Source organism: Salmo salar, chromosome 13, assembly GCF_965601325.2.
Source record: "Salmo salar chromosome 13, fSalSal1, whole genome shotgun sequence".
NCBI classification, from domain to species: domain Eukaryota; kingdom Metazoa; phylum Chordata; class Actinopteri; order Salmoniformes; family Salmonidae; genus Salmo; species Salmo salar.
In genome coordinates this window covers 81785328-81799594 of record NC_138303.1, presented here as the reverse complement: position 1 = coordinate 81799594, position 14267 = coordinate 81785328, and the positions used below count along the sequence as shown (strand labels likewise).

The window sequence follows — 14267 nt, the reverse complement described above, 5'->3', positions numbered from 1 at the left end:
AGCCAGGTAGTCCTGAGGCATGGTCCTAGGGCTCAGGTCCTCCGAGAGAGAGAAAGAAAGAAAGAAAGAGAGAATTAGAGAGAGCATATTTAAATTCACACAGGACACCGGAAAAGACAAGAGAAATACTCCAGATGTGACAGACTGACCCTAGCCCCCCGACACATAAACTACTGCAGCATAAATACTGGAGGCTGAGACAGGAGGGGTCAGGAGACATTGTGGCCCCATCCGATGAAACCCCCGGACAGGGCCAAACAGGTAGGATATAACCGCACCCACTTTGCCAAAGCACAGCCCCCACACCACTGGAGGGATATCTCCAACCACCAACTTACCATCCCGAGACAAGGCAGAGTATAGCCCACAAAGATCTCCGCCACGGCACAACCCAAGGGGGGCGCCAACCCAGACAGGAAGACCACGTCAGTGACTCAACCCACTCAAGTGACGCACCCCTCCCAGGGACGGCATGGAAGAACACCAGTAAGCCAGTGACTCAGCCCCTGTAATAGGGGTAGAGGCAGAGAATCCCAGTGGAGAGAGGGGAAACCGGCCAGGCAGAGACAGCATGGGCGGTTCGTTGCTCCAGCCTTTCCGTTCACCTTCACACCCCTGGGCCAGACTACACTTAATCATAGGACCTACTGTAGAGATATGTCTTCAGTAAAGACTTAAAGGTTGAGACTGAGTCTGCGTCTCTCACATGGGTAGGCAGACTATTCCATAAAAATGGAGCTCTATAGGAGAAAGCCCTGCCTCCAGCTGTTTGCTTAGAAATTCTTGGAACAATTAGGAGGCCCGCGTCTTGTGACTGTAGCGTACGTGTAGGTATGTACGGCAGGACCAAATCGGAAAGATAGGTAGGAGCAAGCCCATGTAATGCTTTGTAGGTTAGCAGTAAAACCTTGAAATCAGCCCTTGCCTTAACAGGAAGCCAGTGTAGGGAGGTTAGCACTGGAGTAATATGATCACATTTTTTGGTTCTAGTCAGGATTCTAGCAGCCGTGTTTAGCACTGACTGAAGTTTATTTAGTGCTTTATCCGGGTAGCCGGAAAGTAGAGCATTGCAGTAGTCCAACCTAGAAGTAACAAAGGCATGGATTAATTTTTCTGCGTCATTTTTGGACAGAAAGTTTCTGATTTTTGCAATGTTACGTAGATGGAAAAAAGCTGTCCTTGAAACAGTCTTGATATGTTCTTCAAAAGAGAGATCAGGGTCCAGAGTAATGCTGAGGTCCTTCACAGTTTTATTTGAGATGACTGTACAACCATCCAGATTAATTGTCAGATTCAACAGAAGATCTCTTTGTTTCTTGGGACCTAGAACAAGCATCTCTGTTTTGTCCGAGTTTAAAAGTAGAAAGTTTGCAGCCATCCACTTCCTTATGTCTGAGACACAGGCTTCTAGTGAGGGCAATTTTCGGGCTTCACCATGTTTCATTGAAATGTACAGCTGTGTGTCATCCGCATAGCAGTGAAATTTAACATTATGTTTTTGAATGACATCCCCAAGAGGTAAACTATATAGTGAAAACAATAGTGGTCCTAAAACGGAACCTTGAGGAACACCGAAATTTACAGTTGATTTGTCAGAGGACAAACCATTCACAGAGACAAACTGATATCTTTCCGACAGATAAGATCTAAACCAGGCCAGAACTTGTCCATGTAGACCAATTTGGGTTTCCAATCTCTCCAAAAGAATGTGGTGATCGATGGTATCAAAAGCAGCACTAAGATCTAAGAGCACGAGGACAGATGCAGAGCCTCGGTCTGACGTCATTAAAAGGTCATTTACCACCTTCACAAGTGCAGTCTCAGTGCTATGATGCAGTCTAAAACCAGACTGAAGCGTTTCGTATACATTGTTTGTCTTCAGGAAGGCAGTGAGTTGCTGCGCAACAGCTTTTTCAATTTTTTTTGAGAGGAATGGAAGATTCGATATAGGCCGATAGTTTTTTATAATTTCTGGGTCAAGATTTGGCTTTTTCAAGAGAGGCTTTATTACTGCAACTTTTAGTGAGTTTGGTACACATCCGGTGGATAGAGAGCCGTTTATTATGTTCAACATAGGATGGCCAAGCACAGAAAGCAGCTCTTTCAGTCGTTTAGTTGGAATAGGGTCCAGTATGCAGCTTGAAGGTTTAGAGGCCATGATTATTTTCATCATTGTGTCAAGAGATATAGTACTAAAACACTTTAGTGTCTCCCTTGATCCTAGGTCCTGGCAGAGTTGTGCAAACTCAGGACAACGGAGCTTTGGAGGAATACGCAGATTTAAAGAGGAGTCCGTAATTTTCTTTCTAATGATCATGATCTTTTCCTGTAAGAAGTTCATGAATTCATTACTGCTGAAGTGAGAGCCATCCTCTCTTGGGGAATGCTGCTTTTTAGTTAGCTTTGCGACAGTATCAAAAATAAATTTCGGGTTGTTCTTATTTTCCTCAATTAAGTTGGAAAAATAGGATGATCGAGCAGCAGTGAGGGCTCTTCGATACTGCACGGTACTTTCTTTCCAAGCTAGTCGGAAGACTTCCAGTTTGGTGTGGCGCCATTTCCGTCCCAATTTTCTGGAAGCTTGCTTCAGAGCTCGTGTATTTTCTGTATACCAGGGAGCTAGTTTCTTATGACAAATGTTTTTAGTTTTTAGGGGTGCAACTGCATCTAGGGTATTGCGCAAGGTTAAATTGAGTTCCTCAGTTAGGTGGTTAACTGATTTTTGTCCTCTGACGTCCTTGGGCAGGCAGAGGGAGTCTGGAAGGGCATCAAGGAATCTTTGGGTTGTCTGAGAATTTATAGCACGACTTTTAATGCTCCTTGGTTGGGGTCTGAGCAGATTATTTGTTGCGATTGCAAACGTAATAAAATGGTGGTCCGATAGTCCAGGATTATGAGGAAAAACATTAAGATCCACAACATTTATTCCATGGGACAAAACGAGGTCCAGAGGATGACTGTGGCAGTGAGTAGGTCCAGAGACATGTTGGACAAAGCTCACTGAGTCGATGATGGCTCCGAAAGCCTTTTGGAGTGGGTCTGTGGACTTTTCCATGTGAATATTAAAGTCACCAAAAATTACTACAGGGTCCGATAGGAATTCAGGGAACTCAGTGAGGAACGCTGCATATAGCCCAGGAGGCCTGTAAACAGTAGCTATAAAAAGTGATTGAGTAGGCTGCATAGATTTCATGACTAGAAGCTCAAAAGACGAAAACGTCGTTGTTGGGTTTTTTTGTAAATTGAAATTTGCTATCGTAAATGTTAGCAACACCTCCGCCTTTGCGGGATGCGCGGGGGATATGGTCACTAGTGTAACCAGGGGGTGAGGCCTCATTTAACACAGTAAATTCATCAGGCTTAAGCCATGTTTCAGTCAGGCCAATCACATCAAGATTATGATCAGTGATTAGTTCATTGGCTATATGTCACGGGTATCGTCGGTGAAGGAGGACCAAAATGCAGCAGGACTGTGTTTGTTCATTGTGAACATTTATTAAATCAAAATGAACTCAAAAACAACAAACAAGAGAACGACCGATCCATTGACAGTCTGGCAAGGCACAGGGCGAAACACAGAACAATCTCCCACAAATGACAAACACAAACACACCCTAATATATGGGACTCTCAATCAAAGGCAAATAGACAACACCTGCCTTCAACTGAGAGTCCCAACCCCAATTAACCAAACATAGAAACAGACACACTAGACTAAACATAGAATACATGAAAACCAAACAGTGCCCAAAACCCCGGAATACTTAAATCAAATGCCCCTTCAACAAACACACCACCCCGAACCACATAAAACAAATACCCTCTGCCACGTCCTGACCAAACTACAATACCAATTAACCCTTATACTGGCCAGGACGTGACACTATAACTGCCTTTGAAGTGAGGGATCTAACATTAAGTAGTCCTATTTTGAGATGTGAGGTATCACAATCTCTTTCAATAATGGCAGGGATGGAGGAGGTCTTTATACTAGTGAGATTGCTAAGGCGAACACCGCCATCTTTAATTTTGCCCAACCTAGGTCGAGGCACAGACACGGTCTCAATGGGGATAGCTGAGCTGACTACACTGACTGTGCTAGTGGCAGACTCCACTAAGCTGGCAGGCTGGCTAACAGCCTGCTGCCTGGCCTGCACCCTATTTCATTGTGGAGCTAGGGGAGTTAGAGCCCTGTCTATGTTCGTAGATAAGATGAGAGCACCCCTCCAGCTAGGATGGTGTCCGTCACTCCTCAACAGGCCAGGCTTGGTCCTGTTTGTGGGTGAGTCCCTGAAAGAGGGCCAATTATTTACAAATTCTATCTTTTGGGAGGGGCAGAAAACAGTTTTCAACCAGCGATTGAGTTGTGAGACTCTGCTGTAGAGCTCATCACTCCCCCTAACTGGGAGGGGGCCAGAGACAATTAATCGATTGTTACATATTGTTACCCTTGCTACATATTCGTCGCCAAACCCACTGGCTCCAGGTCATCTATAAGTCTTTGCTAGGTAAAGCCCCGCCTTATCTCAGCTCACTGGTCACCATAGAAACACCCACCCATAGCATGCGCTCCAGCAGGTATATTTCACTGGTCATCCCCAAAGCCAACACTTCCTTTGGCCGCCTTTCCTTCCAGTTCTCTGCTGCCAATGACTGGAACGAATTGCAAAAATCACTGAAGCTGGAGACTTATATCTCCCTCTCTAACTTTAAGCATCAGCTGTCAGAGCAGCTTACCGATCACTGTACCTGTACACAGCCAATCTGTAAAAATCACATCCAACTACCTCATCCCCATACTGTTATTTATCTTCTTGCTCTTTTGCACCCCAGTATCTCTACTTGCACATCATCATCTGCACATCTATCACTCCAGTGTTAATCCTAAATTGTAATTATTTCGACTCTATGGCCTATTTATTGCCTTACCTCCCTACTCTTCTACATTTGCACACACTGTATATAGATTTTTTTCTATTGTGTTATTGACTGTACGTTTGTTTATGACCTTCCCTGTGGCTCAGTTGGTAGAGCATGGTGTTTGCAACGCCAGGGTTGTAGGTTTGATTCCCACGGGGGGCCAGTACAACAACAAAAATAAATGCATGAAATGAAATGGATGCATTCACTACTGTAAGTCGCTCTGGATAAGAGCGTCTGCTAAAATGTGTAACTCTATGTTGTTGTTTTTGTCACACTGCTTTGCTTTATCTTGGCCAGGTCACAGTTGTAAATGAGAACTTGTTCTCAACTGGCCTACCTGGTTAAATAAAGGTGAAATAAAAATAAAGAAATACAAGTTGTAATGAATGAATGTTTCCACCTGACCTTCCAATAAGTTAAGTGAGTGTAAGTTAATATGTCATCCTTCAGCTGCCCATCAGTGAGAAGACTATCATGTAGTCATTTATGGAAAATCAGGTCTGCTTTTATGAGTTCAAAATCCATTACAACTTTTAAAATCAACTTTATCTATGATGGGCAGTTCAATCTAAAACTCCAATTAGTAGCAACATGTTCGTTTATATACCTGCTATAGAATTGATAGTGAACAGATCTCACTTTGATGCATATCTCTAATTGCTCTTGGATGTGTTTGGAGGTTGGCTCGTCCTGTACAGAACCCCTCTATGAGACAGACTAGAGGTCAGGCTGTTCTGTGTGAAAGCAATGGAGATGACCTTCTGAAGAACTGCTGTGTCCGGACTATATTAAACACCTGAGCCGCTGGCTGCCTGGCGCAGTCACCACCCAGCTCCTATACATTACATACACCCACTCACTCATACTGTGGGAGAGACCCAGTCATTCCACTACATCTATTTCTATTTCCAAACAGTTCTATGTAAATGTACTTGTTTGTAAGTGACTGCTTCATATTTCATGGGGTTTTTGAATGCCTACATGCTGCAACACAAATTGCCCTTTGGGACAATACAGATTTAGTCTTCTCTCCTGTCTATAAATAGATTGTAGGTTGAAATGTGAAGAGAGCTTTTTTACTGAGTGTATTTGGTGCTGATTCTTCTCGTAGGACGGAGTTCAAAGCCCACAGGGATGTGAAGCCAGTGAAGCTGATCCGAGCCAAGTCCCAGTACCTTCCCCCTGATGAGAAGACCAGCCTGGAGACCAGCTATAGCGCCACCTACAGGGGAGAGCAGGGCAAACAGCAACCCAACGACAACAAGGCTGTGGACAGGAGGAGGATACGCAGCCTGTACAATGAGCCCTACAAAGGCCTACAAGAGACCAAGGTGAGAACGCTTTAGATCATGTCCTATTGACTACTCCCATGGTACAGCCATAATGCAGTTAATCTCCTATTCAGAACCACAGCCTTGCAGAGTGCGTTTTCAAACCCACTGTAATGACAGAATCTTTCTCTTGGAGGGCTGCTGTTCTCTTTACTGTGTATGTTGTGATGGCAAATCATATCAGTAATACTGAAGCAAACACAATATCAAACCGAGGAGTTACAGCTCTTTGCAGAGTCATTTACACCTGCTGCTAATGTCTTTGGGGATGGTATATATAAATAATCTCCATCTTCCCCCATCCCCTGTGCCTAGGTTGAGAGGTCTAACAGTGCTCCCCGATCCAAACCCAAAAAGGCGGGCACCACGGTAGCTAGTCAGGGCGGCAAACCTGTCAAGAAGGCCAAAGAGCAGAAGCAGCCGGGCAGCAGAGCACTGCGGGGCACCAAGAAGACGACCTCTGAGAACCAGCCCACTGAGTCCGGGCCTGCGGAGGGGGACAAGGAGAAAAGTAAAGAGATGAACAACAAACTGGCTGAGGCAAAAGAGTAAAAATCATTTAGCACTACTTTTTATTCTTCTTTGGGGGAAAGAACACGAAGGCTGCAAAATTAATTAGAAGTTCTCATCCCTTTTATGTTTTGTCTCTCTCGCTCTCTCGCTCTCTCTCTCTCTCTCTCTCTCTCTCTCTCTCTCTCTAACTCTCTAACTCTCTTTCCCTCTCTTCTCTCTGCCTCTTGGCTAAGTTAGATGTAGTTACAGTAAATGTCAGGGTTGTGACATGACATGTTGTTGCTTCCCCGCCTCCCATTACATTAGATCACCATAGTAACAAGGGGGCATGTTCATCCGCTTCCTCTGCTCCCCGATGCCACCCTCCACCCCCCTCTCTCCACGTCTCCATCTCAAGGTTACCATGGCTACCGGCTGCCTGGTTAGCCAATGAATGGCACGTGCTATTGTTGCATGAGCCCACCGACTAGCAATCCTGTGTGGTTGGCTTCCATATTCCAACTGAACAGATTGCTTTGTTGAGTTTATCAAGGATTTTTGGGAATGAGAAGACCATGTAAATTGGCTCAGTGACTGGACTCAATTTCTGTAGCTGTAACTTTCAAATGTATGCAAAGATACATTTATAAATGTGTGCATAGACACATTAGATACTCATCTAGGATAACGGTCTGAAAATCTTTGATAAATGTGCAGCTTGGAGTGTATCAATCCATGGCTGAGTTTGTGCCTGCTCTGTATTTCCTGGATGCTGTCTTCTTGAGCAGGGCTCCAAGTCAGTCTGTTTTCAGATTGGCATTACTAAGATGCTTTGTTCAACTTTGCCATCATTCTTGAATGCAATGTCTAATTTTGTAAACCTAATAACTATGTTGATTGTGGATGATGTGGGAATGGTTTTGAACAAATAATTGTCAGGACAACATTTAAAACCTCATACCCTCTCATTCAAATTGTTCTCTCTCTTCGCAGTCAAATTCATTCATCAAGTTATTTTAGAGGTCAGACAAGGCTATCTTGTTTCATCAACCTTGTTGCCAAGCTGGGAGCCATCTGGGTTACTGTAACATGATTATGCATTACTAGACCAGTCATTTGCACAGCAGATGAGAATTTCCACTGAATTAAATGTTACTATCATGCAATTATAATTACATTCAGCATTAAAAAAAACTACATTACATTTCACTGAGTCACGATAGAAATGTGATATTGTGGCTCTATGGTCTTTAGCTATACTTTCACCCAGCCCATATACACTCTATGTAGCTATAGCTAGGACACACACACAGAGTCATGGTTGACTGGAACCAACATGATTATTTAGGCCCCCATGGCACTAGCAGATGAGAGAAGCCAACAACATTGTTCACATCCCAGAGGTCAGAAGAGGTGCATGGCTGGATGTGATACTAGTTAAAACTCTTTCTCTCTTTCAGCAGATTCATGGTTTTATAATTATATGTTATTTATTGTTTTATTTATTCATCTATTTATTTGGGTATAAAACACGAATTACTTCTGCTAATACCATTATTGTAACATACCCCCAAAAATGTGTCTGCGATGTTATGGTAAGTTGAATGCTGGCCGTTTGGAATGTTTATTTTTCTGGACGTATTGTTTCTGTCTTTGTTTCTGGTTTATGCATGTTGTGTCTCGATGTTTCTGTCTAGCATGGGCCTCAAACAACTGGCCTCTTCCCTGGACCAGGGGTGTGTGTGTGTGTGTGTGTGTGTGTGTGTGTGTGTGTGTGTGTGTGTGTGTGTGTGTGTGTGTGTGTGTGTGTGTGTGTGTGTGTGTGTGTGTGTGTGTGTGTGTGTGTGTGTTTCATTAGGTTGAGAAGATTACGTGTAGATGTCAAGATTATATTAAACACATTCAACTCCAAATATATCTCTCCTCTGCTGCCTTCTATGGCAATCTAAATATAGTAGGCATAGGCTACCAATGTAGAACGACTTGATATTCTCACCTGTGATTTGATTGAATTAGGACAAGCAGCGAAACTACATTTTATATTTGGTTTACATTTGTATCATAGTTCTGCATATGTATGCAGTTTCTTGAATGGGATATATTGAGCGAGCAAGGAAAATGATCTGTATTACAAACATAAACCTCATTATGTCAAAATGAATCCGTTTGTATTGGTTGTATAGTGCCAGTAGAGCTCTATTGGCTACTACACATGTCTACTTGTGTCTTAGCAGACAGTAGTAAAGACCAGAACAGCGTTTCAGACTCCTGGGATGGCATAGACCACAATAGAGCAGTGCATTGTGCTGTGCAGGACTTGCTTGTCATGGGCCACCCCACACTCCCCAGTCTCTCTCTTGTGTTGTTGTCATCTGTTGTGCTAGTCAGAGTCCCCTGGCTCCCTCCCCTCCATTTTGAATACTGGAGTGTGTTGTCTCTCCATTTGCCATGGTCGTGTCTTGAGTTAGTATGTCACAATGAACCACCATGCCATATTCCGCTTAGACTGAGCATGTGCCCACGGAGCGGAGGGTGAGGGCCATCTCATTAGCATTTTGCAGCCTTTGGTTGGGGGGGGTCTTTCTCTCGTAACACAGGAAGGGGTGTCGGGGGGGGGGGTCATACATGTAAAGTACTGGCACACAGCTCATCCGGTGCTATCGATCTTTAATCCAAGCATTAGGAACAAAAAAATTATAGAAAGTGATAATGGTACAAAGAAGTTACAGAATGTATTGGACACAAATATTTTACTGTGACGTGCTTGTGTTTCTCTCTGCTTGCTCCTATTTACTGAAATATTATGAATAAATGGAAAAGCAGAAAAAGCTGTGTCCTCTTGGTTCTTTGTGTTGAAACGTATGGAGGAGGAGGGTGAAAGAACAGTGGTTGCAGGTATTTGTTGAATTGTTTTTGTCTCTTTGTCTTTGTGAGACATGAGATGCTTTTTAGTGAGTGAATCCACATGGAAGAGAATTTTGCCTTCAGGTTTTCTTTAGCGCTTATCAAAGACATTCTGGCATGAGTTCTGACATCCTTCAAAGGGCTTGCATATTGCTGCTACACTATGTGAGAGCTGAGGAATATATTATTTTGCATCATGTGTCCAAATATATTCAAAGACCTTGCCCAAATTATACAGAAATATGCAAGTTAAGGATGGGTAGAACATTATTCCAGAATTGGATGTCATGTATTTACTGGGCCAACAAACTGTATGATTAATGAAATGTTCTTTCTCTGCGTGTAACAAATGTGACATTTGGATATTTCTAAAATCATTATAATCATGTAATTACTATATTTTCCAGCTTCATCTGGTATCGATATTAGCTTTTCGAGGATGTCAAATTTGGATATGCTGTGCAAGGTGAAATCCTACCTCTAGAAAACCTAATGAGTGACATTCTGATTCATTTGAAGGGTTGTGCTAAAACAGTACCACTACATACAGCTCTGTCAGCCAATCCGTGATACAGGCTGGGTGCAGACGCTAAAGCAACACCTGTGGGGCTGTACACTACCCATTCCAAGGTAACCTAAAAACACACCCAGCCGCCACAAGCCACAAATCTCTCATTCATATGTGCTCATAAGATGTATTTCAAAGTCATGATTTTTTAAATATTTGATAGTGGCACAGTTTTGTTTTGAAAATCGTTGTACTCCGATACAGTTCCCACCAGGTCAGATCCCTCATATATTTCTCTTCCATATGGAAACTAGAGTAGGGGAATGAGTGTGTGGGGCTGTCTGTCTGTGTGAATGCTTGGCTGTCATGTCCTATAAAGTACGTATGTCTCCTTAAGGTTCCTCTCTTAAGGAGGCCTTGGGTCTGTCTTGTTGTAGTAGAATGGCTATAGTCCAGACCATCTTGGAATCCCCCCTTGAGCTACTGGAAGATGCTAGATGCATTCATTGCTCCTGGTTATAAGAAATAGGTCAAGGCTAAACAAATTGCATGGCTGTGTAGTAAAATGTGACTTTTGAATTATTCACACAGATGACTAGAGATCACCCATCCTTTTCCATTTTTAGAGCAACTGGATTAAACCTACCGTGCAACCACTATTATTTGATATAACATATCGTAATTACACACATAATACCAGTGTGATTATATATAAATGATTAATAAACCTGTGGGTAAACACACCTACAGATATATGTTTATAATAACACATAGTTATCCTTTTTAGTTTGATCATTTTCATCATTTGATGTAATGTTGTTATGGTGTCTGAGTGGGACCTGCAATCCAAATGTTATATAATATTACAAAATGTGTGGTTATTTTATATGGGCTGGTACTAAATCTGAATTGTTTATTGAAAATATGTCAATTCAATGTTTATTGGGGTGCATGGTCGGAATAGAGTGGGGAGGTACAGTAGTTCTAGCTTTGGAGAGAGCCAGTTCTGCTACTGGAGAAGATAGTAAGTGCATGTTTTAGTCCCCTCAATTTCATTTTAGATTATATTATTCCTGAATGTCCTGTGGCTGTTTATCCTTGAACACCCTGAGACTCTCATTAGACTCTCATTATTCCCGTTAGTGTGCTCTAGCTTTTAGTCTCAGAAGGTTTCAGCTGACAAATTGGATTCAAACTCAGAGAGCAGTGGCTATTTATTGATCTGAACATAACACAAAATCCTAACTTTGATTGAAGAAACATTTTAACCTTTGTTTGGAATTGAGGAAGGTAGGCGGGCGAACGATGTTTTTTTGTGCTATTTTAGGTTTGACGTGATAAGAAACCAAGAGCGAGCTTTAGCTGCTTTCTCTGAGACTGAGCTTCACATCTCCACTGTGGCAGTATAATGTTGCCCTCTGATATGAGTAGTCACAGGGTGCTCAACTCAACTCAGCAAAATTCTTTGTGATTGGCCTCTGAGAAATGCCTCATCTTGTGTCTCTTTGTTTTTGTCTTTTTCTTTGTGTCTTAACTCTGTGCTGCCTCGCCTCCTAGAGAGCTTAATGACGAGGTTCTCCGACCCGGTGATCATCATTCCCAGGGTGCCGTTGGAGGAGAACCAGAACCACTGGAGGAAAGACCCGAACCACGGAGGAGCGGCGTAGTTGTGCACTTTGCCCCAGATGTAAAGTATGAGTAGATCCACTAGATCTGTACTGTAGGGACATACTGTGCTGTAGGCCTATGGTATACAGGGAGGGACTGCTGTCCTGTTCTGTACTGTACATATCTAGTATTTTCAACTCAGTTCTATTGGGAAAAGAGAAATACCCCATTAACAACACCTCTGCATGAGGAGGCAAACCAAAATAGGATGCACGTAGCGTGTTTGAAACAGCTTTAGGGCAGTGCGGTCATAGCTGTTTGAGCAAATGCAAATGCAAAAGGTGCTATAAGTTTAATTTCCGTTACATGCTTTTGTTTTAAGAGAATGTTTTAATTTAGTAATGATGTTAGAAATGCCAAACCATAAAGTGCTTATTGAAAGAAAAAAAAAGAACTGTATATTGATCAATTCAAATGCAAATAAATATAGATAACTTGCTGATTTGCTAATCTGTGTTGTATTTTTATTGGTGTGTGACTTATTGGTGTTAGTTTAGAACAGACCAAGAAGCTATCCACAACTCAGAGTACACTGAAGAAGATAGAACTGACACTGAAAAGCACAGTTGGAAAATAGCCTACAATAAACACACTTCAAAATGAAACATGTGAAACACACTCACATAATAATATCGAGGTTCTCGGGCAACCCCTTTTTACATGCTTTAGGACACATATTCCTTTTTCATTTACTGTATGACTCATTCTAGTCTAGTGAATATTTGTGTGAGAGTGCTTGTATGCTCTGTTTACTCTGGATAAGCGCTTGTGTGAAAGGGGTTTTAGGGCTTGGCTAAAGCAGCTATTTCTCTGTTACTCTTCATATTGCTCTTCATTAAATACCCCTCTCCCTTTTCTTTGATTATGAAGTGAAAGATGAGAATGAATTTGTATTGGATGATAAAGTGATAAGTATGCACATACGTTATCTGATTATACAGATGTGCTCTGCTGACTCATTCTCCTCAATGTGCCTACCCCAGAGGAGTAAACACACACACACACACACACACACACACACACACACACACACACACACACACACACACACACACACACACACACACACACACACACACACACACACACACACACACACACACACAGACACACACACACACACAGACACAGACACACACACACACACACACAGAGACACACACACACACACGCAAGCACACACACGCAAGCACGCACGCACGCACGCACGCATGCACACAAAACTTTTATGTGAAGCCTTCACATCTTCACATGATGCCACATAGACTTGAGCTGCTCATCAGGATTGGAGGACTCGTATCTCTAAGTTTGATTCTCCTCCTATAGACTGTGTCTCATGACTACATGGAGGACTCATATCTCTAAGGATGAGTCATGGAAGGATGATTCTCTTCCTATAGACTGTGTTCCATTACTACATGGAGGACTCGTATCTCTAAGGATGAGTCATGAAAGGATGATTCTCCTCCTATAGACTGTGTCTCATGACTTCATGCAGGACTCATATCTCTAAGGATGAGTCATGGAAGGATGCTTCTCCTCCTATAGACTGTGTCTCATAACTACATGGAGGACTTGTATCTCTAAGGATGAGTCATGGAAGGATGAGTCTCCTCCTATAGGCTGTGTCTCATCACTCTCATCACCCTATTCCACATCAAGTAACTCATGCCAGCAGTAAAATTTGATTTAAAAAAAAACAGCTAAAAATACACCTTATGGAACAGCAGGGACTGTGAAGAAACACAAACATAGACACATGCATACAAACACACAATAACATGCGCACTATACACACATGTACACATGGATTTTGTGTTGTAGATATGTGGTAGTAGAGTAGATGCCTGAGGGCACACACTTAATATTTTGTGAAATCTGTTATGAATGTATTGTAATGTTTTTAAAACGTAGAACTGCCTTAATTTTGCTGGACCCCAGGAAGAGTAGTGGGGATCCATAATAAATATAAATACAATACACATAAGTCTCCTCCTACTACCAGTAAACATTTCGCTATCTACAGTACTTACAATGTTCAAAAGCAATGAATAGTAAATCATAGCCTACAAACCTTCCAGCTAGAATATTTTTGTACAGTTATTGTCGGTCATAATGATTAGAGGAGATTTTCAGCAATTGTCCACATAAAACTGTTGTCTATGACAGGAACAGGGTAGAGGGGAGGGGCACCAATGAATCCTCCCCAGTATTGGAGAGCACAGTGTTGACCCGTATTGACCTTTGACCTAGTGACTGTATGGCAATCACCATCTTCCCTTAAGCTTACCGTATGCATCCCAGTCAAAAAAGTTCGCACATATATTATGCTGAAATGTTGTGCCGTTTTTGTTTGTTTTGGTGTTCGGCAGCATTCGGCTGTTGCCGACGCCTCCTCGTCGGTGATTGATCCACAGTAGGAATTCTTCATTGAAGTGTTT

The 14267-nt window shown here is 42.4% G+C and overlaps 1 protein-coding gene across 1 annotated transcript in view; it reads left to right on the top strand.

Moving 5' to 3' along the window:
- Positions 1-12262, top strand: part of map6a (microtubule-associated protein 6a) — a 37329-nt gene extending 25067 nt beyond the window's left edge. Inside the window, exons 2-5 of the mRNA XM_014137865.3 lie at positions 6035-6254; positions 6570-6802; positions 10170-10280; positions 11716-12262. Of these exons, the coding sequence (XP_013993340.1) occupies positions 6035-6254; positions 6570-6802; positions 10170-10280; positions 11716-11860 (709 nt within the window). The 3' untranslated portion in view covers positions 11861-12262. The remainder of the gene's footprint in view (positions 1-6034; positions 6255-6569; positions 6803-10169; positions 10281-11715) is intronic.
- Positions 12263-14267: the final 2005 nt, after the last annotated feature.